The sequence below is a fragment of the Scyliorhinus torazame genome, chromosome 11, assembly GCF_047496885.1.
Source record: "Scyliorhinus torazame isolate Kashiwa2021f chromosome 11, sScyTor2.1, whole genome shotgun sequence".
Lineage (NCBI taxonomy): Eukaryota > Metazoa > Chordata > Chondrichthyes > Carcharhiniformes > Scyliorhinidae > Scyliorhinus > Scyliorhinus torazame.
The window spans coordinates 176,729,675-176,756,180 of NC_092717.1; the positions used below are offsets into that span (position 1 = coordinate 176,729,675).

Consider the following 26,506-nt stretch of genomic DNA (forward strand, 5'->3'; position numbering starts at 1 on the left):
AGCTAGCAAATGTCCCATCTATGAACAGGTCCCCTATCCTTTTAATTCCTGCCCGATGCCAACTTAAGAACCCCCATCCTGCCTGGCACAAACCTATTACATCCACTCATTTTAACACATAAAAAAAAGAAAAATCATAGGATGTGCACCATTATTTTGCAGGACACATTTGCAGGGAAAAGATTGAAGAATCCGAACAAGAAAGTAAACTTTTTATTCATTAACATTTCAAAGACTAGATTCCAGGCTGAAAGTTGTAATTCTAAGCATTTTAAAAATAAAATTTCAGTTAAGAACAATACTAAAGTGCAATATGAAATACAGATTTGACATGAACAGAACTTTTCCCTTTAAAATCAGGTATAAGGGCAACTTCTTTCCAAACAATATGCATTGTAAATTTGGCACTATATTTTCAAATATATGCTCCCTCACTATATTTTGAAACATAAGCTCCCTCACCTACTTTCAAATACATGCCGCCTGATTATAACATAAAATGTACATCTCAATGGAGAAAAGTGGCTTAACCTCTATTAGAGCAACATTTTCAAAATGAAGGTTGTGGGCATAAAATGATTATATTAATTACTACACCATCATAAGAAGCCACAAAATAATTGATCAGGTGATTCCTTGGAAAATGACAAGCACATCACCTCAGTTATCCCTCATGTACTTCAATATGATAGTTTTCACAGAACTGCTGAAATCTCAGGAACCAGATAACATCCATTTCTGCAGCAAAGAATGGTGCATAATATAGGAATAGATAATCAGTGGATAAAACTTTTCAAAGCTTTAAGCTTAAAATTATTCCCATCTGTAAAAACAGATTACATAGTGGCAGATATTGATTTTATTGCATCCTTGCCCATTGCGTAGCCCAAGAATGTTTAGTGCAAATAATTTAGCCCTGAACTGAATTTGCAAAGCACAGTGAAAATATCTGCAGGAAAAACACAATTACTGCATTTTATTTACTTCATTCAGTGACATGATAACTGGGAGCTTTTGAATAGGCACAAATATATCAGTTTTAAGGTGCCTCAAACTGAGGGGGGAGAAAAAAAAAATCAAAACACCATACGTATATTTCAGAAATAGGTTTCTTAAAAAGTTATATGCATTAATTATTCAATATATTAAATGGAAATTGGAGGATAAAGGCTTATAGAACCTTGGCCTATGGTATTCCTTAAACTTTTGCATTCTTGGACCATCTCAGCTATGGAAATTAAAACATGAAAAAATAAATGATTCAGTTGTAACTATCAAGTCCATTGCTGAATATCATGTAATCCACTAAGATACATGAATTGGTTACTCTTTAAACTAAGAAATTGAGCTGGAAAGACAAGGCTGGGCAAGTGTAGGACATTATTATGGTGAAAAAATGAAGCATAAATCACGATACTAAGCTTGTGTTTTGTTGTTGGATTGGAAACTTACTTCAAAATCAAATGTCTGGGATGGCACGTGGCATAATGGTTAGAATTGTTGCCTATGGCGCTGAGGACCCTGGTTCGAATCCCAGCCCTGGGTCACTTTCCATGTGGTGTTTGCACATTCTCCCTGTGTCTGCGTGGGTTTCACCCCCCCCCCCCCCCCCCCCACCACATCCAAAGATGTGCAGGGTAGGTGGATTGGCCATGTTAAATTGCCCCTTAATTGAAAAAAATAAAATAATTGTGTACTCTAAATTTTAAAAAAAAATCAAATGTCTTGGGCAGCACGGTGGCGCAGTGGTTAACACTGCAGTCTCACGGCGCCAAGGTCCCAGGTTTGATCCTGGCTCTGGGTCACTGTCAATGGGGTTTGCACATTCTCCCCGTGTTTTTGTGGGTTTCGCCCCCACAACACAAAGATGTGCAAGTTAGGTGGATTGGACACTCTAAATTGCCCCCCCAATTGGAAAAAATTAATTGGGTACACTAAATTAAAAAAAAAAAAAAATCAAATGTCTTAATGGACTGTTTTGCTCCAATTCATTCATAGAATCATAGAATTTACAGTGCAGAGGGGGGCCATTTGGCCCATCGAGTCTGCACCAGCACTTGGAATGCGCACCCTTCTTAAACCCTCCACAACACTATCCCCGTAACCTAGTAACCTTTTTGGACACCAAGGGAAATTTGTCATGGCCAATCCACCTAACCTGCACATCTTTGGACTGTGGGAGCAAACCGGAGCACCCAGAGGAAACCCACGCAGACACGGGGAGAACGTGTAGACTCCACACAGACAGTGATGCACGCCGGGAATCAAACCTGGGACCCTGGAGCTGTGAAGCAACTTTGCTAAACACTGTGCTACCGTGCCACCCTCGTTAATTATTCATGTTACTTATTCTTGTATCAGTTCATCACATTGCATCAAGTGTCAAAACGTCACTGCAAATTCAACACAATAAGGGATAAGATTTATGGAATAGCTTAAAAAAATGTGCAGTGTGCAAATTTCATGTAAAAATCTTTCTATCCTTAATTAAAATGGCCCATCAGTTCCCGCTGGTTGTAGAGACACAACTGAAATAATCAAATTTCAGATTACACTTTCAGGACCTTTGTGGATCTGTAAAATATTTGGGAAGATTGAATTCAAACTTCACTTTAACCAACTGCCAAACATATACAGCAAATATACTCATTTGGGAATGTGGCTGTTCTGTGAGGAAGAACAAATGCTGCTGTGGCAATTACCCCAACCAGCAGCGTGGCAAGAATTGCATTAGAAATCAACTAATGTGGAGCTTGAGCAAGAACCAAAACATACATTTAATTCTGACTCTCATATCAGAAGTCCAGTCTGGAATTAACTGGCAATAAAGCACCTCATCACCTTTTGAATACTTGCCCTTTATCTGTGACCTAACAACATATACCAACAATTTCCCCATATCCTTTTTGTTATGCCTTTTGTTAATCTATCAATCTCAGATTTAAAATTAACAATCAACGTAGCATCAACTGTCATTTGTGGAAGGGTTCCAAATTTTAGTCTCATTCATGTGAAAGCATTTTGTAACTGCATATTGAAAGGCCTGACGTTTAGGCCATGCCTCCTAGTTCTAGAAGCCCAACCAGCATATATAGTTTCTATCCATTAATTTGATCAGTTCACTTTATTATCTTGAAACCTTCAATAAAATCATCTTAATTCCATGGAATACAACCATAGTTTTATAATTGTGTTGGTCACACTGAAAAAAAATGGAGAATTAGGATGTAGATGAAAAGATGTGTAAAAAAAATGTATTTTAAGTCTTCATATATTGTTTTATGATTGGAAACTCTGCATATGAATTCCAGTATATTTACTAAAACTTAGTCACACAAATATACAGTAGTACATTTCTTTCACAGTGTTGCAATTCCTGAGGGTGATGTCTATGTGACTATTGGCAATAGGTACAGTTCACAGGAAACCCATCTAGGTTCTCCCAAGTTCAAAATAAAATTCAGCTGATTTGCTAGAAGTAAAGCAAGGCAGCAATAAAGACTACATTCTTTGCGGAACTCCAAAAGTTGTTAAAAATTCATAGTTTCTGAGCTGTCTTCCTCAATTAATGCATCAGCCAGTTTCAATGGGATAATTTCAGGGATATCCGCACTAGTAAATTGTCCATTAAATTTCCTCAGTCGTTGGTAGGAGTACTCACTGCGTATTACAGAGCAAGTAGTTTTTTGGCAAAATTGAAAAATATTTCCTGCTGTGCTTAGTAGTAAAAAGACGAGAAGGGTGATTGATATGATTAGCCAAGTTCTCCTATCAAGAAAGAGAGAGATATTACTATTTCACATTTTAATCAATTTTACCGTTCCTAAATTAATTTTTTCATTCATCACAAACCTGGTAGCATTTCTGCATCCAATACAGAACAAACAACTTCTAAATGGTGCCCATGCTACCTGTTTGCAGAAAAGTTCAAAGCACGAGTGTTTAAAATAAATTTTACTTTTTATTTAATGATCTTGCTGTTTGGAAGAACTCTAAAACAATTTATCTATTTTCAATCCATTTCAGGAAGATGAAACTTTCCCGAAGATATGCAAATGCTCTAAATTTCAGATCACTCACAAGTTACTTCAATTATCAAGGGCAATTATCATAGAATCCTTACAGTGCAGAAAGAGGCCCTTGGGAACAGCACCCTACTTAAGCGCACACCTCCACCCATCCCCGTAACCCAGTAACCCCACCTAACCTTTTTGACATTAAGGGGCAATTTAGCATGGCCAATCCACCTAACCTGCACATATTTGGACCGTGGGAGGAAACCGGAACATCCGGAGGAAACCCACACTGATACAGCGAGAAAGTGTAAACTCCACACAGTCACCCAAGGCTGGAATTATGAGGCAGCAGTGCTAACCACCATGCCGTCTCTCTTGACACGTCTCATGTAAAAAAACAATAGCTGCTAAATCAGTGACTGAAGTGATTGGATGAAGGCAACTGAAATAAGGATATTTTATTAACCCACAAAGCCTTGGCGACAAGATTTGGAGAACCATAGTGGAGGTGGGCAGGAGAATATTTCCTATGGCTTTGTAGCTGAAGTAATGAATAAACTTATGCTGGAGATAGCTAACCACTCATATTAAGCAGAATCTGTTTTGGTAATTGCAAGGGAAAGAAAGCCATTAGACAAAAAAATTATTGAAATTGTATTTGAAGCCTGCGGGAGCAATCAAGGGCTACTGCAAAAGATGATGCAGCTTATTACAAGGTCGCATGTATCATTAGATAGATCAGGGGTTTGCAAACTGGGGTCCGTGGAAAAATGCTGCAAGGCTGTTTATCATTTCTGCAGAAGCCAGCCTCTGATTGGATGAGCACATACAGCGGAGCGATGGGAAGAAGGGGCCTCGAAATAGAACTCTTGAGTGGGCAAAGGAGCATGGCGGGTGGGGTGGTGGTGTACAGGGTGTTCAGTGTGGTTCTCAGAGTGGGAGAAGGTGTATGTGTGTGAGGGAGGGGTGTGTGTGTGTGTATGTGCGTGTGAGAGATAGAGAGGGAGGTGCCTGTGAGGGAGAGAGATGCGCTTGTCCGATCAGTATCAGCGTTTTTAGCATCACTCCTCCCATTAAAAATGACAATCACAAAAAGGCTTTGACATTAACAAGATAACTTTTTAGATTACCTACTCCTAAAGTGGGTACTACTTCCAGGATTAATGTTAAGGGGCATGGACTTGGCCAGGGGTTGATGTGAGGGGGCCATGTAGCTGGTGAATGTATTTGTGACTGTGTGCCTCTTCCCAATAGAATATATGCATAGATATAGCTAGAAAAAAAAAACTTGTTTACATTTGATTTCTGTGCATGTACTTTGTAGTAAAAAGGGGAGCATCAGCATTATGAAAATGCTTAGGGTGCCCTGAGGCACATGCGAGGTGACTAGGGTTTTGCGGCTCAAAGTTTAGGAAACTCTGAGATTGATGAAGTAAGATCAGTGGCTTGCATTCATCTGCAAAGGTACTCACTTTTCTGTTGGCAAACATTTATCAGTCATCATCAGAATGGACTGATGAACCAATTTAATGGATGATATTATGTTATATTTCCTAATGATAGAGATACAAATACTTGATACTTAGTAAGGTTTCTCTCCATAGTCTTCCACAAGGAATTTTCAGAAGAGTTTCACCATGAATGCAGTAGATGGTCACGTTAATTTAAAAAGTTCAACAGAATTTGGTACTTAACAATTGCCGAGAGGAGTTCATTCCAAATTCATAACATTCAAGTACAAGAGTGGGCACCAGTAAGTTGTCTTGAAGAAAGGCTCCAAGAACCACTTCAGAGTTGCCTTTCTCAGGTACTAAGTGAGCCTGAAAAAGTACTGAAGAATTTCACGGCTGGTAGTGGCTGGTGATCCATATTGTAACTAATGGGATAGACATGATCATTTTCATTTCAGATTTCCAGCACTGCAATATTTTGCTTATGTATTATTTTGATAGCTATGATACCGGAGCTATAGCTGACCTGCAAGTCTGGCTCACGATGGGACCTGGAGGGGCAGATCTTTGAAGTGAAGCAAATTTTCCTATTGCATTTTAGTTAATCTAGTTAACTAATGCTTTAACTGATAGCTTGGCTTACTCAGGGCTTAATAAATGGGATTTTCAGCCTACAGTGAGTGAGTGTGCAGATCATAGTGGACATTTCCAAGTACCTTGGAGACTTAAATATAGCAATCAGTTTCTATGTCACATCAAAAAAATTAGTTAGGTGTGTTTAGAGAGCGGTGGCACGGTGGTTAGCACTGCTGCCTCACGGTGCCAAAGACCCGGGTTCGATCCTGGCCCCGGGTCACTGTCCGTGTAGTTTGCACATTCTCCCTGTGTCCGCGTGGGGTCTCACCCCCATAAACCAAAGATGTGTCTGCTAGGTAAAGTGGCCATACTAAATTGCCCCTTAATTGGGAAAAAAAAAAGAATTGGGTACTCTAAATGTATTTGTTTAGGGAAGATCAGATCCTCTTCCTTGATTATATTATTTCTTGAAAAATGAATTGAGAATTAATAAAAACAAAAGGTAATCAGATTGCCCAAATGGGAGATGCATTTCAGCCATACTTTTCTATTGCTACAGGTGAATTTCACTTGAAATCTGTATGGGACACACAAAACAAAAATATACAAACTCTTTAAAGAAAGGTGAATCCTCTTCAAAGCTATGTTGGTTCTTTATGTGTGATGCTAGGCACTGATTCGCTGTAAGATAAATACAATAGATTTTGTTTCCAGATACAGATTTAAACTGACAAACTGTCCAAATTATTAACTATTAACACAGAAATTAACCTATAAAGAAACAACATATCCATAGCGATTACAATCATAAAGACATACCTATATGAATATCTATACCTGCAAGAACGGTCAACTTTTTTTTTTAACAATGTCACCTTTTTTAAAAAAAAAAATTGAAACTTATGTACAAATTTATAATGGAAACTACAGACTTCCGGGTGCGGCGATGACCAGCTGAGTCGCACGTTTCGGCAGCTCCCGGTGAAACGGACTTTTGGGCTCTTGATAGGAGCCCCAACGGCAATTTTGACGGCTAAAAACAGTGTGTGGTAAACCAGAAGGGAATCCCCCCTGGATACGGATGGAAAAAGGAGGAGAAAGTGGCCGGATTGCAGTGGATCCTTTAGAACAGCAGCAAGGAAGGCAAGCAAAAACCAAGATGGCGTCGGAAGGTGGCAGTTTAACATGGGGCCCTGAACAACAAGAGTTCTTGAAATGCTGTGTGGAAGAGATCAAAAAGGAAATGAAGAAAGAGCTGTTGGCCCCGATACTACAGGCGATCGAAGGGCTAAAGGAGGAACAAAAGACCCAGGAGCGGGAGCTTCGGGTCGTGAAGGCAAAGGCAGCCGAGAATGAGGACGACAAACAGGGCCTGGTGGTGAAGACGGAGACGCAGGAGGCACATCAGAAACGATGTGTGGAAAGGTTGGAGGCACTGGAAAACAACGCAAGGAGGAACAACCTGAGGATTCTTGGTCTTCCTGAAGGTGTGGAGGGAGCGGACGTCGGGGCATATGTGAGCACGATGCTGCACTCGTTAATGGGAGCGGAGGCCCCGGCGGGTCCGTTGGAGGTGGAGGGAGCATACCGAGTGATGGCGCGAGGACCGAGAGCAGGAGAAATTCCCAGAGCCATAGTGGTGAGATTCCTCCGTTTTAAGGACAGAGAAATGGTCCTTAGATGGGCGAAGAAAACTCGGAGCAGTAAATGGGAGAACGCGGTGATCCGCGTTTATCAAGACTGGAGTGCGGAGGTGGCGAGAAGGAGGGCGAGCTTTAATCGGGCCAAGGCGGTGCTTCATAAAAAGAAGATAAAATTTGGAATGCTGCAACCGGCAAGACTGTGGGTCACATATCGAGGGAGGCACCACTACTTTGAGACGGCGGATGAAACGTGGACTTTTATTGTGGAAGAAAAACTGGAATGAGTGGGTTATTAAAAAGAAGGTTTGAACAAAGTGGTGGGGCGAATGTGGGGGGCAAAGAGGGGGGTTAAAAAGGGGGGAAAGAGGAGTTTTATGTACTAATCCTGCGATGTGGTAACTTTTCTCTCTCCCACAGGTGGTGATGGGGGGAGGAGGGGAGGTGGAGGAGATGGGGCGTTGGCCATTGGGGGCAGGGCCAAGGGAGAAGCGCGGGCTTGGTTCCCGCGCTATGATAATCATGGCGGGAATAGAGAAGCAGGAAGGAGGGGGCGTCGCACGGTGCGAGCCGAGGTCACGGGGGGGAAGCCGAGGTCGGCCAGAGTTTGCTGACTTCTGGGAGCAACATGGGGGGAGTAATTACGCTAGCGGGGGATCTAGCGGGGGGGGGGGGGGGGTGGGAGGGGGGAATTACTGGGTTGCTGCTGCTGGGGAGAGGGGGGAGCTGGTATGGGGGAGGATGGGCGGGGGGGGGGGGCACCGCCTGGGGGAGATACAGCTGCGTGGGAACCGGGTGAGGAGCTGGAAAAAGGTGATGGCTAATCGACAAGGGGGGGGGTAGGAAGCCCCCCAACTCGGCTGATCACGTGGAACGTGAGAGGGCTGAACGGGCCGATAAAGAGGGCACGGGTACTCGCACACCTTAAGAAACTTAAGGCAGATGTGGTTATGTTACAGGAAACGCACCTGAAACTGATAGACCAGGTTAGGCTACGCAAAGGATGGGTGGGGCAGGTGTTCCATTCGGGGCTAGATGCGAAAAACAGGGGGGTGGCTATATTAGTGGGGAAGCGGGTAATGTTCGAGGCAAAGACTATAGTGGCGGATAACGGGAGCAGATACGTGATGGTGAGTGGCAAACTACAGGGGGAGACGGTGGTTTTGGTAAACGTATATGCCCCGAACTGGGATGATGCCAATTTTATGAGGCGGATGCTAGGACGCATTCCGGACCTAGAGATGGGAAAGTTGATAATGGGGGGAGATTTTAATACGGTGTTGGAACCAGGGCTGGATAGGTCGAAGTCCAGGACTGGCAGCAGCCAAGGTACTTAAAGATTTTATGGAGCAGATGGGAGGTGTAGACCCGTGGAGATTTAGCAGACCTAGGAGTAAGGAGTTCTCGTTTTTCTCCTATGTCCATAAAGTCTACTCGCGAATAGACTTTTTTGTGCTGGGTAGGGCATTGATCCCGAAGGTGAGGGGAACGGAGTATACGGCTACAGCCATTTCGGATCACGCTCCACACTGGGTGGACTTGGAGATAGGGGAGGAAACAGGAGGGCGCCCACCCTGGAGAATGGACATGGGACTAATGGCAGATGAGGGGGTGTGTCTAAGGGTGAGGGGGTGCATTGAAAAGTACTTGGAACTCAATGATAATGGGGAGGTCCAGGTGGGAGTGGTCTGGGAGGCGTTGAAGGCGGTGGTTAGAGGGGAGCTGATATCAATAAGGGCACATAAAGGGAAGCAGGAGAGTAAGGAACGGGAGCGGTTGCTGCAAGAACTTTTGAGGGTGGACAGACAATATGCGGAAGCACCGGAGGAGGGACTGTACAGGGAAAGGCAAAGGCTACATGTAGAATTTGACTTGCTGACTACGGGCACTGCAGAGGCACAATGGAGGAAGGCACAGGGTGTACAGTACGAATATGGGGAGAAGGCGAGCAGGTTGCTGGCACACCAATTGAGGAAAAGGGGAGCAGCGAGGGAAATAGGGGGAGTGAGGGATGAGGAAGGAGAGATGGAGCGGGGAGCGGAGAGAGTGAATGGAGTGTTCAAGACATTTTATAAAAAATTATATGAAGCTCAATCCCCGGATGGGAGGGAGAGAATGATGGGCTTCTTGGATCGGCTGGAATTTCCCAAGGTGGAAGAGCAGGAAAGGGTGGGACTGGGAGCACAGATCGAGGTAGAAGAAGTGGTGAAAGGAATTAGGAGCATGCAGGCGGGAAAGGCCCCGGGACCGGATGGATTCCCAGTCGAATTCTATAGAAAATATGTGGACTTGCTCGCCCCGGTACTGACGAGGACCTTTAATGAGGCAAAGGAAAGGGGACAACTGCCCCCGACTATGTCTGAAGCAACGATATCGCTTCTCTTAAAGAAGGAAAAGGACCCGCATTGTAGACCTATTTCCCTCCTAAATGTAGATGCCAAGATCCTGGCCAAGGTAATGGCAATGAGAATAGAGGAATGTGTCCCGGGGGTGGTCCACGAGGACCAAACTGGGTTTGTGAAGGGGAGACAGCTGAACACGAATATACGGAGGTTGTTAGGGGTAATGATGATGGCCCCACCAGAGGGAGAAACGGAGATAGTAGTGGCGATGGATGCCGAGAAAGCATTTGATAGAGTGGAGTGGGATTATTTGTGGGAGGTGTTGAGGAGATTTGGTTTTGGAGAGGGGTATGTTAGATGGGTGCAGCTGTTGTATAGGGCCCCAGTGGCGAGCGTGGTCACGAATGGACGGGGATCTGCATATTTTCGGCTCCATAGAGGGACAAGGCAGGGATGCCCTCTGTCCCCATTATTGTTTGCACTGGCGATTGAGCCCCTGGCGATAGCATTGAGGGGTTCCAAGAAGTGGAGGGGAGTACTTAGGGGAGGAGAAGAACATCGGGTATCTTTGTATGCGGACGATTTGCTACTATACGTGGCAGACCCGGCGGAGGGGATGCCAGAAATAATGCGGATACTTGGGGAGTTTGGGGATTTTTCAGGGTATAAATTGAACATGGGGAAAAGTGAGTTGTTTGTGGTGCATCCAGGGGAGCAGAGTAGAGAAATAGAGGACCTACCGTTGAGGAAGGTAACAAGGGACGTTCGTTACCTGGGGATCCAGATAGCTAAGAATTGGGGCACATTGCATAGGTTAAATTTAACGCGGTTGGTGGAACAGATGGAGGAGGATTTCAAGAGATGGGATATGGTATCCCTGTCACTGGCAGGGAGGGTGCAGGCGGTTAAGATGGTGGTCCTCCCGAGATTCCTCTTTGTGTTTCAGTGCCTCCCGGTGGTGATCACGAAGGCTTTTTTAAAAAAAAAGGATTGAAAAGAGCATCATGGGTTTTGTGTGGGCCGGGAAGACCCCGAGAGTGAGGAAGGGATTCTTACAGCGTAGCAGGGATAGGGGGGGGCTGGCACTACCGAGCCTAAGTGAGTATTATTGGGCCGCTAATATTTCAATGGTAAGTGGATGGGAGAGGAGGAGGGAGCGGCGTGGAAGAGATTAGAGAGGGCGTCCTGTAGGGGGACTAGCCTACAGGCTATGGTGACAGCCCCATTGCCGTTCTCACCGAGGAACTACACCACAAGCCCGGTGGTGGTGGCTACACTGAAGATTTGGGGACAGTGGAGACGGCATAGGGGAAAGACTGGAGCTTTGGGGGGGGGTCCCCGATAAGAAACAATCATAGGTTTGCCCCGGGGGGAATGGATGGGGGATATGGAATGTGGCAAAGAGCAGGAATAACGCAACTGAAAGATCTGTTTGTGGATGGGAAGTTCGCGAGTCTGGGAGCGCTGACCGAGAAATATGGGTTGCCCCAAGGGAATGCATTCAGGTATATGCAACTGAGGGCTTTTGCGAGGCAACAGGTGAGGGAATTCCCGCAACTCCCGACACAAGAGGTGCAGGACAGAGTGATCTCAAAGACATGGGTGGGGGATGGTAAGGTGTCAGATATATATAGGGAAATGAGGGACGAAGGGGAGACTATGGTAGATGAACTAAAAGGGAAATGGGAAGAAGAGCTGGGGGAGGAGATCGAGGAGGGGCTGTGGGCAGATGCCCTAAGCAGGGTAAACTCGTCGTCCTCGTGTGCCAGGCTAAGCCTGATTCAGTTTAAGGTATTACACAGGGCGCATATGACTGGAGCACGGCTCAGTAAATTTTTTGGGGTGGAGGATAGGTGTGCGAGGTGCTCGAGAAGCCCAGCGAATCATACCCATATGTTTTGGTCATGCCCGGCACTACAGGGGTTTTGGATGGGGGTGACAAAGGTGCTTTCAAAAGTAGTAGGAGTCCGGGTCGAGCCAAGCTGGGGGTTGGCTATATTTGGGATTGCACAAGAGCCGGGAGTGCAGGAGGCGAGAAGCCGATGTTTTGGCTTTTGCATCCCTAGTAGCCCGGCGCAGGATATTGCTAATGTGGAAAGAAGCCAAGCCCCCGGGGGTGGAGACCTGGATAAATGACATGGCGGGGTTTATAAAGCTAGAGCGGATTAAGTTCGTCCTAAGGGGGTCGGCTCAAGGGTTCACCAGGCGGTGGCAACCGTTCGTCGAATACCTCGCAGAAAGATAGACGGAATGGAAAAAAGAAGGCAGCAGCAGCAGCCCAGGATCGGGGGGGGGGGGGGGGGGGGGGGGGAGGAGGAGGAACCAGAAGGACTCTCAGGGTTGTTAATATATACTGTATAGTATGTATAGGTCGTTGCTACAGATAATTATATATTGGACTGTTAAATTATATTTTTGGAGAGTGTTACTTGTGACAAGGCAGTTGCCAATTAGGGCTAGTTTTCATTTTTGTTATTTATTATTTATTCATTTTTTGTTTATAAAATAGGTCATTGTTATTTGTGTTGTTATAATATTGTGTAAAGGATGCACAATGTACTGTGTTGGTTGACCAAAAATTTTCAATAAAATATTTAATTTAAAAAAAAATATAATGGAAACTACAAGTAAACTTGTCAGATCATGATTATACTCTATAGCCAAAGGTGGCATTATACGCCTGAGCTTTGCATTGCCAATTCCTCAGCTTTAATGTAGAGACAGCCCTATGCTCCAATAATTCCATTCCCCGGGATCCCCAACTTCTGTAACTTTTGTTTATCTGTAAATAATATCAAATTGAATAATGACAAAGTATTACATTAATGTCTATTTTAAAATTGAGAATAAATATGCATCCTGTAGTCCAATTAGAATCCATAAAATCCCTACAGTGCAGGCTATTCGGCCCATTGATTCTGCACTGACCTTCCGAAAGAGCACTCTACACCTAGGCCCACTTCCCCCGCCCAAACCCTGTGCATTGATCATGGCTAATCTATCTAACCTGCACATTTTTGGATTGTGGGAGGAAACCCATGCAGACAGGGGAGAACGTGCAAACTCCACACAGTCACCCAAGGTCGGTATCAAATCCAGGTCCGTGACGCGGTGAGGCAGCAGTGATACCCATTGTGCCACTATTCTACTCCAATTATTGTGAAAAGCACAAGCCATTTCCTTCATTTCACTTCAGCAATTACTCACAATTTGTGAACAAATCGGTTTATTCTGGGCATGCACAGTTGGCAAATTATAAGTTGGGAGATTTAGCGGAGGTGGAAATGAGCAGTCTTTGTAATGGCGTGGATATCTGGTCGGATACACAACTTGGGTAAAATTCATCAACAAGAATTGAAGGGCAGAAGTGTGTGCCCTTACATCTACAAGTTTTTTTTAACAAGGCTTGACAAAACCTGCCATTAAATGCCGCATTTGGAGTACAGTCACTACTTCGTCAATCAGAAGGACGTGGAATCTTTGGAGAGAGTGCAAAGGTTCACCAAGATGTTGCCTGGTCTCAAGGGTGTTGGCTATGAGGTGAAATTGAATAAACTCGGATTGTTTTCACTGGAAAAATGGAGGCTGAGAGGAGACCTGTTAGAGGTATACAAAATTATGAGAGGCATTGACATGGAAAAAGCTTCTGACTGTCCACCAAGGGTGGAAGTATTAATTACAAGGGGACAGGGTTCAAGGTGAGAGGGGGAAAGTTTAACAATAATAATCTTTATTGTCACAATTAGGCTTCCATTAACATTGCGATGAAGTTACTGTGGAAAGTCCCTAGTCGGCACAATCCGGCACCTGTTCAGGTACACAGTGGGAGAATTCAGAATGTCCAAAAAACCCAACAGCACATCTTTCGGGTCTTTGTGGGAGGAAACCGGAACACCTGGAGGAAACCCACGCAGACAGTGACCCAAGCTGGAATCGAACCTGGGACCCTGGAGCTGTGAAGCAGCAGTGCTAACCACTGTGCTACTTTAAAAAAAAAAAGTTAATAAGCACATATGATATATATAAATGGGACTTTGTGCTGAGGAGTTTTGGATTACTTCTGGTTTATGGAGAGTAGAACATAAGAAGGCAGCTAGGAGTACATTGGAATAGTCAAGTCTAGGAAATGTAATTGAGGTTGAAATAGGCAGTCTTTATGATAAATGCCGAAATCGGTCTGGAAACTCAAATACAATATCAGGGAAGAGGGCTTTGAGATACGGTGGAGGCCGTTCAAGATGCTATTTGAGGAGCTGTTTGCTGCAACGGGGGATGGGAAGGAAGCGGATCAAAAGGGGAAAAATGTCTGGAGGAAAATGTACAAACTATTAATTCTGTTTTGTTGGAATGTGGTTTTGTTATTGTTTATGTTTAGAATAAAATATCTTCACAAAACACAATATCAAGGGACAATGGTCTACCATCAGAACAATTGTCGGGATCATGGCAATTTTAGAGGAATTTGGCCGATTTTCAGGGTATAAGCTAAATTTGGAGAAGAGTGAGATGTTTGCGGTCCAGGCGAGGGGTCAGGAGAGGCGACTGGGGGAACTGTCGTTTAGATTGGTAGGGGACAGTTTCAGGTACCTATGTATCCAAGTGGGGCGGGATTGGAACCGGCTACATAAATTGAACTTGGCCCGGTTGGTGGATCAGATGAAAGATGATTTCCGGAGATGGGATGCGTTCCCGAGGTTCCTGTTTGACTTTTCAATGTCTCCCCATCTTCATTCCGCGGTCCATTTTTTAAGCGGGTCAATAAAGTTATAGCGGGCTTTGTATGGGGGGGACAAGTCCCTGCGATTGAGGAGGGTAATCCTGGAGTGGAGTTGGGGAGAGGGAGGGCTGGCGCTGCCGAACTTTAGAAGTTATTACTGGGCGGCTAACATAGCTGAGATTAGGAAGTGGCTGGTGCGGCGGGGGGGGCGGCATGGGTGCGTATGGAGGAGGCTTCTTGCAAGGGCACAAGTTTGGGGGTGCTGGTAACTGCGCCTCTGCCGTTCCCGCCGGCGCGGTACTCCACCAGCCCCGTAGTGGTGGCAGCCTTGAGAGTCTGGGGGCAATGGAGGAGATATGTGGGAGCAGTGGGAGCACCGGTCTGGTCCCCAATCTGCAATAATCACCGGTTTGCCCCGGGGAGGATGGACTGGGGGGGGGGTGGTTCCGAATATGGCGGAGAGCGGGCATTGAGAGGATAGGGGACTTGTTTATCGAGGGGAGCTTTCCAAAAATGAGGGCGCTGGAGGAGAAGTTTGCATTGGCGGGGGGAAACAAATTTTGATATCTGCAGGTGCGGGACTTTCTGCGTAGACAGGTACCAACCTTCCCACTCCTGCCGCTAAGGGGGATTCAGGACAGGGTAGTTTATAGAGGATGGATAGGTGAGGGGAGCGTTTCTGACATTTATAAGGAACCTATGGGATCAGAAGAGAGGCAGACGGAGGAGCTGAAGCGAAAGTGGGAGGAGGAGCTGGGGAGAGATAGAGGAGGGCCTTTGGGCGGACACGTTGAGTAGATTCAACGCAACTGCAACTTGTGCCAGACTCAGCCTGTTTCAATTCAAGGTCGTCCACTGGGCTCACATGACAGTGGCCCGGATGAGCAGATTCTTTGGGGTGGAAGATAGGTGCACAAAATGTGCGGGAGGACCAGCGAACTATGTCCACATGTTCTGGGCATGTCCAAAGCTGAGGGGATTTTGGCAGGGGTTTGCTGATGTCATGTCCAAGGTACTAAAAACAAGAGTGGCATTGAGCCCAGAGGTGGCGATTTTCGGGGTGTCGCAGGATCTGGGAATCCAGGAGGAGAAAGAGGCAGACGTTCTGGCCTTTGCTTCCCTGGTAGCCCGGAGGTCGTTATTACTAGCATGGAAGGACTCAAAGTCCCCGAAGTCGGAGACCTGGCTAACTTTCTCTGTCTGGAGAAAATTGTTCGCCTTGAGAGGGTCATTGTTAGGGTTCGCCCGGACTTGGCAACCATTCATCGACTTCTTCGCGGAGAATTAATCATCAGCAGGGGGGTGGTTAGCTTAGTGTAGATTAGGGGGTTAATTAATGGTGGGACCTGTTGGGGAGGGAGGTGGTATTTGCACTATGTTTATATCTTCATGTACATTGTATATATTGTTGCTGTTACAATACCACAAATACCTCAATAAAATGTTTATTAAAAAAAAAGAACAATTGTCGGGGAGAGGGCGGAGGCAGTAAATAGAGAATAACGTTCGTGGTGGGGTCTGAAGTCAGTGCTTTAAAACTTCCTAATATTTGGAGGCAATGTCTGTTTACCCAGTCCTGGATATCAGGTGAGCAGTCTGACAATTTACAGGTGGTGCAGTGGTCAAGAAAGGTGGTGGTGATTTAAGAGCTGGATGTCTTCAGCTGGAAACTGACACCATATTGTGGAAAAATGTCAGAGGGGTAGCCTGCAGCTGAGAAATTGAAGAGAATGGGGCCCAAGGAAAAATCCTTGGGTGACGCCAAGTCCAGGAGCAGAAAGAGAAGCCAATGTAGGTGATGTTATGGCAATGATTAGATATATAACAATGGAACCAGACAAGTGCAGTCCAAACCCAGGTAGACAAGAACAGTGAAGCTCGGAGCAGGATGTTGTGGCCAACTGTGTCAAAGGTTGCAGACAGGTTGCTATGAGGGGGGATAATTCATCTTTATCAGTCACATAGGACGTCATTTGTGATTTTGACAGAAACAGTTTTAAATTGTGAGGGGGCAGAAACCCGATTGGATGTATTCAAATATGGAGTTCTGGGAAAGAGGGGCATGGATTTAGGAGATAGCAACACATTCAAGAGCATTGGAGGGGAAGGGAAGGTAGGACACAGGGATTAAACGTTGGCTCCTTGGAGGAGGATGGCAGTACCTGAGGAGAGAAAACTTAATATCAGCTAAAATGAAACCAGGTAGCTCATTGGGATAGAATCCAGGGAGTTAAGTCATGGGTCTCATGGACAAGATGAGCTTGAAGAGGGTATGAAGGCAGATACTAGAGACATTTGAAAAACCTACGAGTTCAAGGCTAGAATGACGGGAACCTTAGAACTAGTTTGGTCTGGTGGCTGGGATGGAAGAAAAGCAGCAGAGTCAGCTGTTCACAATGCTGACATTCCTATCTTGACAGGTTCAGAAATTGAAAAACCAAATGCTTTGGTAGGATACTGTTGCAATAAACGATGTAATAATATTGCTTTGAATACCTTTGTATAATGTGTCATTAAATCTGGAGTCATGGGTGATGTTACAATTTCCAGTCACTGGATTGCAGGGGCACATGTTTGCACAGTGACATGCCTGCTGACACCTCCACCCATAACGTCCCATGGGACATTCTGTTTAAAATGAAATAAAATGTTGTATACTGTCAACATATTTATACATTAAATCACTTAATTGCCTCTTGTATTATTAATTTGCAATTTCATTAGTGAAGCCACCTACAATGTCTCCTCAAACTGATAATTAGGATCTGAAAGAAAATCATTACTCAAAACTTAAAATAGAAAAAAAATTACATTTGGCAAGATTTGACAAAAAGCTCCAAGTTCAGAATCACCGGATTCTTTAAATATATAATAATAATTCTGAACTATTTTCTACAAAAGTAAAATGCTTCTGAATGCAGAATTTTATAAATTAAGCTTGGGTAAACATAAAACAATCACAATCAGAGAAATCAGACACTGCCACTGATGATCATGCTAGCAGTCAACTCTATTTCTCGACATTGTGTATCTGATATGCACAGTAACAAAGCACCGCTTTTATGAATCAAGACAATGAGGATAACATGATATTTTCTCAAAACATATTGCATCTTTTAAGTGTTATCATCTCCTCTTAGACATATAACTTATTTTCCTAATTCCAGCAAGCTGAAATACAGAATATTGAAATTTAAGATCAGCTAAAATCAGAACTCTTCTTCTCACAATTTGTTTAGCTTGAACCATTTTACATTTTAGAACATCGCCTAGAAAGTTAACTATAGCTAAATAAGCATCATAGTCCTCAGTGACAGGTCTTCCCTTCCACATCACATTAAATGAGCCAGGCAGCTTATTAATCATTATTGTCCTGAAGTGTTGCAAACCTTCCTAGTTCAGGTATTGCATTACGAATTCTGTCACTGACAACCGACTCCCTTCTCATCTTCCACCTCTGAGCATTATATCTTGGACCCAACTTTAAAAGTTAGCCAGCGTTACTACATTATGTTTGTGGACTCTTGAACAGAGCTAATAGATGACTTTTAGTGGAGTCATAGATGGCCAAAATGAAGAGCATCACCAGTGACTTAGACAGCAAAGTGTGGAGTTATTTGGAATCAAATGCAACCAAAAATCTGCTTATAGAGGTATGCACACTTGACAAATTTTCCTAATACCTACCAAATTCCTTAAAACTACAGTAAGAGTGAAAACATTCCCTGGATTCCTGTCTGTAACAAAAACTACATGAAGGCTGTCTTTGTGTCACTCTTGCTCAATAGGAGGTGGCCGCAAAATAGCTGCAAGAGAAATAGCCTTGTCCGTCACCGGCAGATTTGCTCCAGATATCCTGCCAACTGATGTGACCAACAGCAAGTGACTCCCTGTTGATCAGGTGGCTCTGGGCCCTATTATTTTTTAGATATGTGGGCTACAAGGTGTCTGTTTTAATGGTAAATATGGACAGTCTTGATTTGGTGCTTGTTGTTCCTTCATGCTTAAACTTAAAGTTGACTATTGTAACAGAAAAGTTGCAATTTATTATGTCCAAATGAATCACAATTTCGATTTGATTTATTATTGTCACATGTATTAGTATACAGTGAATAGCTTTGTTTCTTGCATGCTATACGGACAATGCATACCATACATAGGGAAGGAAGGAGAGACTACAGAATGTAATGTTACAGTCATAACTAGGATGTAGAGAAAAGATGAACTTAATATGAGGTAGGTCCATTCAAGAGTCTGATGGCAGCAGGGAAGAAGCTGTTCTTGAGTCGGTTGGTACGTGACCTCAAACTTTGGTATTGTTTTCCTGACAGAAGAAGGCGGAAGGGAGTGAGGTCCTTAATTATGCTGGTTTTGAACATATCTTTTGAACATATCATATAATTTTGAACATATCTTATTGACCACTAATAGTTAGCAGTACAGGGTGCTTATAAACTTCTGGATTTGCTAAATTCAACTACCAGGAAGAAAAAAATGTCTCTTCCTTTAGTGTAAGAATTAATTTAATTGAAAAATTCAGTAATAGCGTACACTTCCAGTCAGGCCAATTTGATGCCACAATTTTTGATTTGCTGACATTTTAAATCATTTTTTGATTTAAAAAAAATTAAGTATCGTGCAATTAAAAATTGAGGAAACTGGTCAGAACGTCAACTGTTCGAAACATCAAAAGGTTTATTCATTTAAAATAAATTTAGAGTACCCAATTAATTTTTTCCAATTAAAGGGGCAATTTGGCGTGACCAATCCACCTACCCTGCACATTTTTGGGTGGGGACAAAATGCACGCAAACACGCAGAAAGAATGTGCAACTCCACATGGACAGTTGACCCAGAGCCGGGATCGAACCTGGGACTTTGCTGCTGTGAGGCAGTAGTGCTAACCACTGTGCCACCATGCTGCATTTCAAAGTGATTATTTTTTTATTTAAAAAAAATAATTTTTATTAAAGGTTTTCATAAAATATCAATTACAAAATGAGAAAGAAAAAAGAACCCAACAGGGTTAAGTACAAAACACTAAAAAAGCAACCCCCCAAACCCCTCCCCCCCAGTACATGAATAATAAATTAACATTAACACCCCGACTTAACACAACAGGTGTATACACCCCCTCAAACCCTCCAGTGTAAATAAGAAACAAAAATAAAGTAACCCCCCCCTCCCGCCATTGACCAATGTCTATCATTCTGCCAGAAAGTCTAAGAACGGTTGCCACCGCCTAAGAACCCTTGTACCGACCCTCTCAAGGCGAATTTCACCCTCTCCAATTCAATGAACCCTGCCATATCGCTGATCCAGGATTCCACGCTTGGGGGCCTCGCATCTTTCCACTGAAGGATAATCCTTCGCCGGGCTACCAGGGACGCAAAGGGCAGAATTCCGGCCTCTTTCGCCTCCTGCACTCCCGGCTCCTCTGCCACCCCAAATATTGCGAGCCCGCAGCCCGGTCTGACCCTGGATCCTACCAACCTCGACACCATCCTCGCTATGCCCGTCCAAAATTCCTCCAGCGCTGGGCATGCCCAGAACATATAGGTGTGATTTGCTGGGCTCCCTGAGCACCTAACACACCAGTCCTCACCCCCCCAAAGAACTGACTCATCCTTGTCCCGGTCATGTGTGCCCTGTGCAGCACCTTAAACTGTATGAGGCTGAGCCTTGCGCATGAATAGGAAGAGTTCACCCTCCCTAGGGCATCTGCCCAATCTCCTCTGCCAACTCCTCCTCCCACTTACCTTTCAACTCCACCACCGAGGCCTCCTCCTCCTCCTGCATCACCTGGTAAATTTCCGAGATGTTCCCCACTCCCCCCCCCCCCCCCCCCCCCTCGAGAGCACCCTGTCCTGTACGGTGTGTGGCAATAGCCACGGGAATTCCGCCACCTGCCGTCTGGCAAACGCCCTTACCTGTAAGTACCTGAAGGTGTTCCCCGGGGGAGCCCATACTTCTCCTCCAGCTCACCCAAGCTCGCGAACTTCCCGTCCACAAACAGGTCCCCCAACTTTCGTATCCCTGCCCTGTGCCACCCCGAAAACCCTCCACCTGTTCTTCCTGGGGCGAACCGGTGGTTCCCCCGTAATGGGGTCCACGCCGAGGCCCCAACTTCCCCCCTATGCCGCCTCCACTGCCCCCAAATTTTGAGTGCCGCCACCACCACCAGGCTCGTGGTATACCTCCTTGGAGGGAGCGGCAGCGGGGCCGTTGCCAGCGCCCCCAGATTCTTCACCACACAGGACGCCGTCTCCAGTCTCTTCCATGCAGCCCCCTCCATCACCCACTTGCGCACCATCGTCGCATTGGCAGCCCAGTAGCACCCACAGAGGTTGGGCAGCGCCAGCCTCCCCGTCTTTACTCCGCTCCAGGAACACCCTTCTCACCCTCGGAGTCCCTCGCGCCCACACAAACCCCATTATACTCCTGTTAACCCGCCTGAAAAAAGCCTTCGGGATAAACACGGGGAGGCACTGGAACAGGAACAAAAACTTTGGGATAACCGTCATTTTGATTGACTGCACCCTACCCGCCAAGGACAGCGGCAACGCGTCCCATCTCTTGAACTCCTCCTCCATTTGCTCCACCAGTCTTGTAAAGTTAAGCCTATGCAGGGCCCCCCAGCTCCTGGCCACCTGGACCCCCAAATATCTGAAGCTCCTCTCTGCCCTTTTTAGTGGGAGTTCGCCAATCCCCCTCTCCTGGTCCCTAGCTGAACTACGAACAGCTCGCTCTTCCCCATATTGAGCTTGTACCCCAAAAAGTCCCCGAATTCCCCAAGGATCCTCATTACCTTTGGCATTCCTCCCACCGGGTCCGCCATACACAGCAGCAGGTCGTCCGCATAAAGCGACACCCTATGCTCCTCCCCACCCCGCACCAACCCCCTCCAGATCCTCGACTCTCTCAGTGCCATAGCTAGGGGTTCAATCGCCAGTGCGAAGAGCAGGGGACACCCCTGTCTCGTCCCTCGGTGCAACCGAAAGTACTCAGACCTCCTCCTGTTTGTGGCCACACTCGCCATCGGGACCTCATACAACAGCCTAACCCACCTGACAAACCCCTCCCAAAACCTCTTCAGCACCTCCCACAGGTACCCCCACTCTACCCTATCGAAGGCTTTCTCAGCATCCATCGCCACCACTATCTCCGCCTCCCCCTCCCTCGCCAGCATCATGATAACGTTCAAAAGCCTCCGCACATTCACGTTCAACTGTCTCCCCTTCACAAACCCCGTCTGGTCTTCATGGATGATCTGCGGCACACAATCCTCAATCCTCGTGGCTAAGACCTTCGCCAGAACCTGGCATCTACATTTAGCAAGTAAATCGGTCTGTAAGACCCACATTGCAGGGGATCCTTGTCCTGCTTCAGGATCAAGGAGATCAGTGCCCGGGACATCGTCGGGGGTAAAGCTCCTCCCCCCCCCCCTTGCCTCATTAAAGGTCCTAACTAACAGCAGGCCCAACAGGTCCATATGTTTTTTATAGAACTCGACCGGGAAACCGTCCGGCCCCGGTGCCTTCCCCGCGTGCATGCTTCCTATCCCTTTGATCAGCTCCTCCAGCACAATCGGGGCCCCCAGTCCCACTTCCACCTTTGGAAACCTCAATTGGTCCAGGAAACGGCCCATCCCTCCCTCCTCCCGTGGGGGCTCGGATCGGTACAATTCCTCGTAGAAGTCCCTGAAGACCCCATTGATGCCAACCACGCTCCCTCCCCTGTCCTTACCTTAATTCCCCCGATCTCCCTAGCTGCGTCCCGCTTCCGAAGCTGATGCGCCAGCATCCGGCTTGCCTTTTCCCCATACTCGTAGGCCGCCCCCTGGGCCTTCCTCCACTGCACCTCCGCCTTCCTGGTGGTCACCAGGTCGAATTTGGCCTGGAGGCTGCGCCTCTTCCTCAACAATCCTTCCTCAGGCTCTTCCGCATTACTCCTGTCTACCCTCACCATCTCCCCCAAAAGCTCTCCCTCTCCCCCTGCTCCTTGTGGGCCCTAATGGAGATCAGCTCTCCCCTCACCACCGCCTTCAGTGCCTCCCATACCATCCCCACTCGGACCTCCCCGTTGGTCTCCAAGTACCTCTCTATACTTCCTCGGACCCGCTTGCTCACCTCCTCGTCCCCACCTCCAAGCGCCACAGCGGGCGCTGGTCCCTCTCCTCCCCCATCTCCAAGTCCACCCAATGCGGGGCGTGGTCCGAAATGGCTATTGCCGAATACTCGGTATCCTCTACTCTCGCTATCAGCGCCCTACACAAAATGAAAAAGTCGATTCGAGAATAAGCCTTATGGACATGTGAGAAGAATGAAAATTCCCTAGCCCCAGGCCTTGCAAATCTCCAAGGGTCCACCCCTCCCATTTGATCCATAAATCCCCTCAACACTCTAGCCGCCGCTGGCTTCCTACCCATCCTAGACCTGGAGCGATCCAGTGCCGGATCCAACACCATGTTAAAGTCTCCCCCCATTATCAGGCCCCCCACTTCCAAGTCTGGGATCCGACCCAACATACGCCGCATAAAACCCGCATCGTCCCAGTTCGGAGCATACACATTGACCAGTACCACCCTCTCTCCCTGCAACTTACCACTTACCATTATGTATCTACCGCCATTATCTGCCACAATGCTAGACGCCTCGAATGACACCTTCTTTCCCACCAAGATCGCAACCCCTCGATTTTTGGCATCTAGCCCCGAGTGAAACACCTGACCTACCCACCCTTTCCTCAGTCTTACCTGGTCTGCCACCTTCAGGTGTGTCTCCTGGAGCATAACCACATCCGCCTTGAGCCCAATCAGGTGCGCGAACACGCGGGCCCGCTTAACTGGCCCGCTTAACTGGCCCATTCAGTCCCCTTACATTCCAGGTTATCAGCTGGATCAGGGGGCTACCCGCCCCCCCTCCCCCGCCGACTAGCCATGACCCCTCCTCGGCCAGCCACGCGCCCGCATCCCACACCCTGCCCGTTCCCCACAGCGGCATACCCCCGTCTCGACCCCCCCCCCGCCACACTTGATCCAGCTCCTCCTTGACCTTAGCAGCAGCAACTCGATTCCCCCCCCACCCAACCGCCCCCCCCCGGCTAGGATCTATCCTAGCTGGTTTACTCCCCCCATTGCACCTCCGCAAGTCAGCTGACCCCGGCCACTCCCGCCTCCCCTTCGACTCCTCCCATTGTGTGGCACACCCTCCTCTCCCACTCCCCATCCACAGGCTCTCCCCCTCCCCCCTCCGTTCTAAGCGCGGGAAAGAATCCTTGCTTCCCCACCCCAGCCCCGCCACCCCCAGTCTTCAGCGCGGGGAAAAAGCCCGCGCTCTCCACCTACCAGGTTCCGCCACCAACCAAAACAGTGCCCAACCCGCCCCATCCACCCTCCCCAACCCGAAAGAGGAAAACACAGAGAAAAAGAAACCCAAAACAATGCAAAGGCCCCCACCAAACCAAAAATAGGCATAACGTATCCACCGCAGTCCCCAATCGCACATCCCAACCCTCAGTCTGTGTCCAGCTTCTCGGCCTGAACAAAGGCCCACGCCTCCTCCGGAGACTCAAAATAATGGTGCCGGTCCTTGTAGGTAACCCACAGTCGCGCCGGCTGCAACATGCCAAACTTCACCCCTTCCTGTGCAGCACCACCTTCGCTCGATTGTACCCAGCCCTCCTCTTTGCCACCTCCGCACTCCAGTTCTCCGCGTTCTCCCACCTGCTGCTCCTCTACTTCTTGGCCCACCTGAGCACCCCCCCCCCCGATCGACGAACTGATGGAACCGCCCGTGGAGGCTGGTTAGCCTTGGGCCTCCTCGCCAACACTCTATGGGCCCCTTCCAGCTCCAGGGGCCCCTGGAAGGAACCCGTGCCCATCAGCGAGTTCAACATGGTGACCACATAGGCCCCCACGTCCGGCCCCTCCAGGAGGCCCAGAATCCGCAGATTTGTCCGCCTCGACCAATTCTCCATCTCCTCGAACCGCTCCTGCCATCTCTTGTGGAGCGCCTCGTGTGCCTCCACCTTTACCACCAGGCCTAAGATCTCGTCCTCATTGTCAGAGATCTTTTGTTGAGCCTCTCGGATCGCCACCCCCTGGGCCGTCTGTGTCTCCAGCAGCTTATCAATAGAAGCCTTCATCGGCTCTAGCAGGTCCGTTTTAATCTCTCTGAGGCAGCGCTGGATACCCTCCTGTTGCTCCTCTGCCCACTGCCTCCACGCTGCCTGGTCTCTGCCCGCCGCCATATTGCCCTTCTTCCCTCCCTTCTTCTGGTCCACCACCACCTTTTTTTGTTGCCCCGCTCCTAGTTAAAGCCATATACTGACGGGGAGCTATTATTAACTCCTTCCCACACCAGGAAACGTCGAAAAAGTGCCCTTGGGGGCCCTGAAAAGAGCCCAAAAGTCTGTTTTTGTGGGAGCCGCCGAATGTGCGACTTAGCTCCGCATAGCCGCAACCGGAAGTCTCGAGAGGGACTCCTTTTGGCAGTGTTCGCTTCCCCAATCTGCCCCAAAAAGTCTGTGGAAACTCCTAAAAAAGGTCTGAGAGTCCGTTCCAGACGGGAGCTGCCGAAAGCGCGACCTACTCCTCTATGGCCACCACCGGAAGCATCGTCCCCGCTTCTTCAATGGCCTTGGTAGATCTTTTCACAGTTGTTCCCTCTGCTGCTAGAATTCACCTTTAATAAAGACCCTCAAGCCAGCAGCTTTAAGCTTGCCCTTCCCCCGCCTGCATGCTGGAAGAGGCCCTCTCTCCCCTGCAGTTACAGCCAAATCTTTTACTGTTTCTGCCGGGTCTGGTACCCAAGAGACATACCATTCCTGGGGGACACTGTCAGGGGAATGTTGCAGTCTTCTTCCCACACGGGGAAATGTCAAACAAATGCCGTGGGGGCCCTGAAAATAGCCCAAAAGTCTGTTTTTGTGGGAGCCGCCGAATGTGCGACTTAGCTCTGCATAGCCGCACCCGGAAGTCCAAAGTGATTATTAAATGCTGCAGAACTGATGAGGAAAATCTACCAATACAGGAAACGAGAAAGTGAAAAACACTTTTGAAAATGTTTGACTGTTAGTTTATATCCTCAACTATGGACCACAAGGGAAGGGAAATTACATATTTTACAATAACAATTGAGCTTACCTATAACATTGTTTTCTGTCTTTAAACATCTTTGTATTTTGCTGGGAGGCCTCATTCTCTTTCAAAATTCTGGACCCGGAGTTAGCAGGTTCCCAAATCTACCACTGGCTTACAGCTCATGAAGGACTACACCTGTACATACAATTTAAAGGAGGCTGCAATTTCAAATATCCAGAATTTCCCAACAGGCATCAGCATTATTCCTTGGAACTGAGACCTGGGTTGTGCATCAGCAACACACAAGAGTGCAAGAGAAATTCTATCAGTAATGCCTCTGCAGCATCCTCCAGATTCATTGGGAAGGCAGTGGGACAAACATTAGTGCCCATGTAAAAGCCATCTCCACAAGCATTCAGGCAAAAATCCCACAAAATCAACTTCAATGGACTGGACACTGCCTGGATGGCTGAAAACCAACACCTCTGCCAGGTTTCTCTCAACTCCAATGCTTTTTAAAAATAATCTTTATTAGCGTCATAAGTCGGCTTACATTAACTTTGCAATTGCAATGAAGTTACTGTGAAAATCCCCTAGTCGGCACACTGCGGTGCCTGTTCGGGTACACCGAGGGAGAATTCAGAATGTCCAATCCACCTAACCTGCACATCTTTGGATTGT

At 46.9% G+C, this 26,506-nt stretch overlaps 1 protein-coding gene across 3 annotated transcripts in view; it reads right to left on the reverse strand.

Moving 5' to 3' along the window:
* Positions 1 to 1,611: 1,611 nt before the first annotated feature.
* The window catches only part of nagpa (N-acetylglucosamine-1-phosphodiester alpha-N-acetylglucosaminidase), a 169,005-nt gene continuing 144,110 nt past the window's right edge, over positions 1,612 to 26,506 (reverse strand). For 2 of the 3 annotated variants that reach the window (XM_072468071.1, XM_072468069.1), the window contains 3 exons: positions 17,239 to 17,370; positions 6,655 to 6,724; positions 1,612 to 3,768 (listed from right to left, as the gene is read on the reverse strand). In XM_072468071.1, coding sequence (XP_072324172.1) covers positions 3,531 to 3,768; positions 6,655 to 6,724; positions 17,239 to 17,370 — 440 coding nt within the window. In that variant the 3' untranslated portion in view covers positions 1,612 to 3,530. The remainder of the gene's footprint in view (positions 3,769 to 6,654; positions 6,725 to 17,238; positions 17,371 to 26,506) is intronic. The other variant, XM_072468070.1, reaches the window with a different exon arrangement.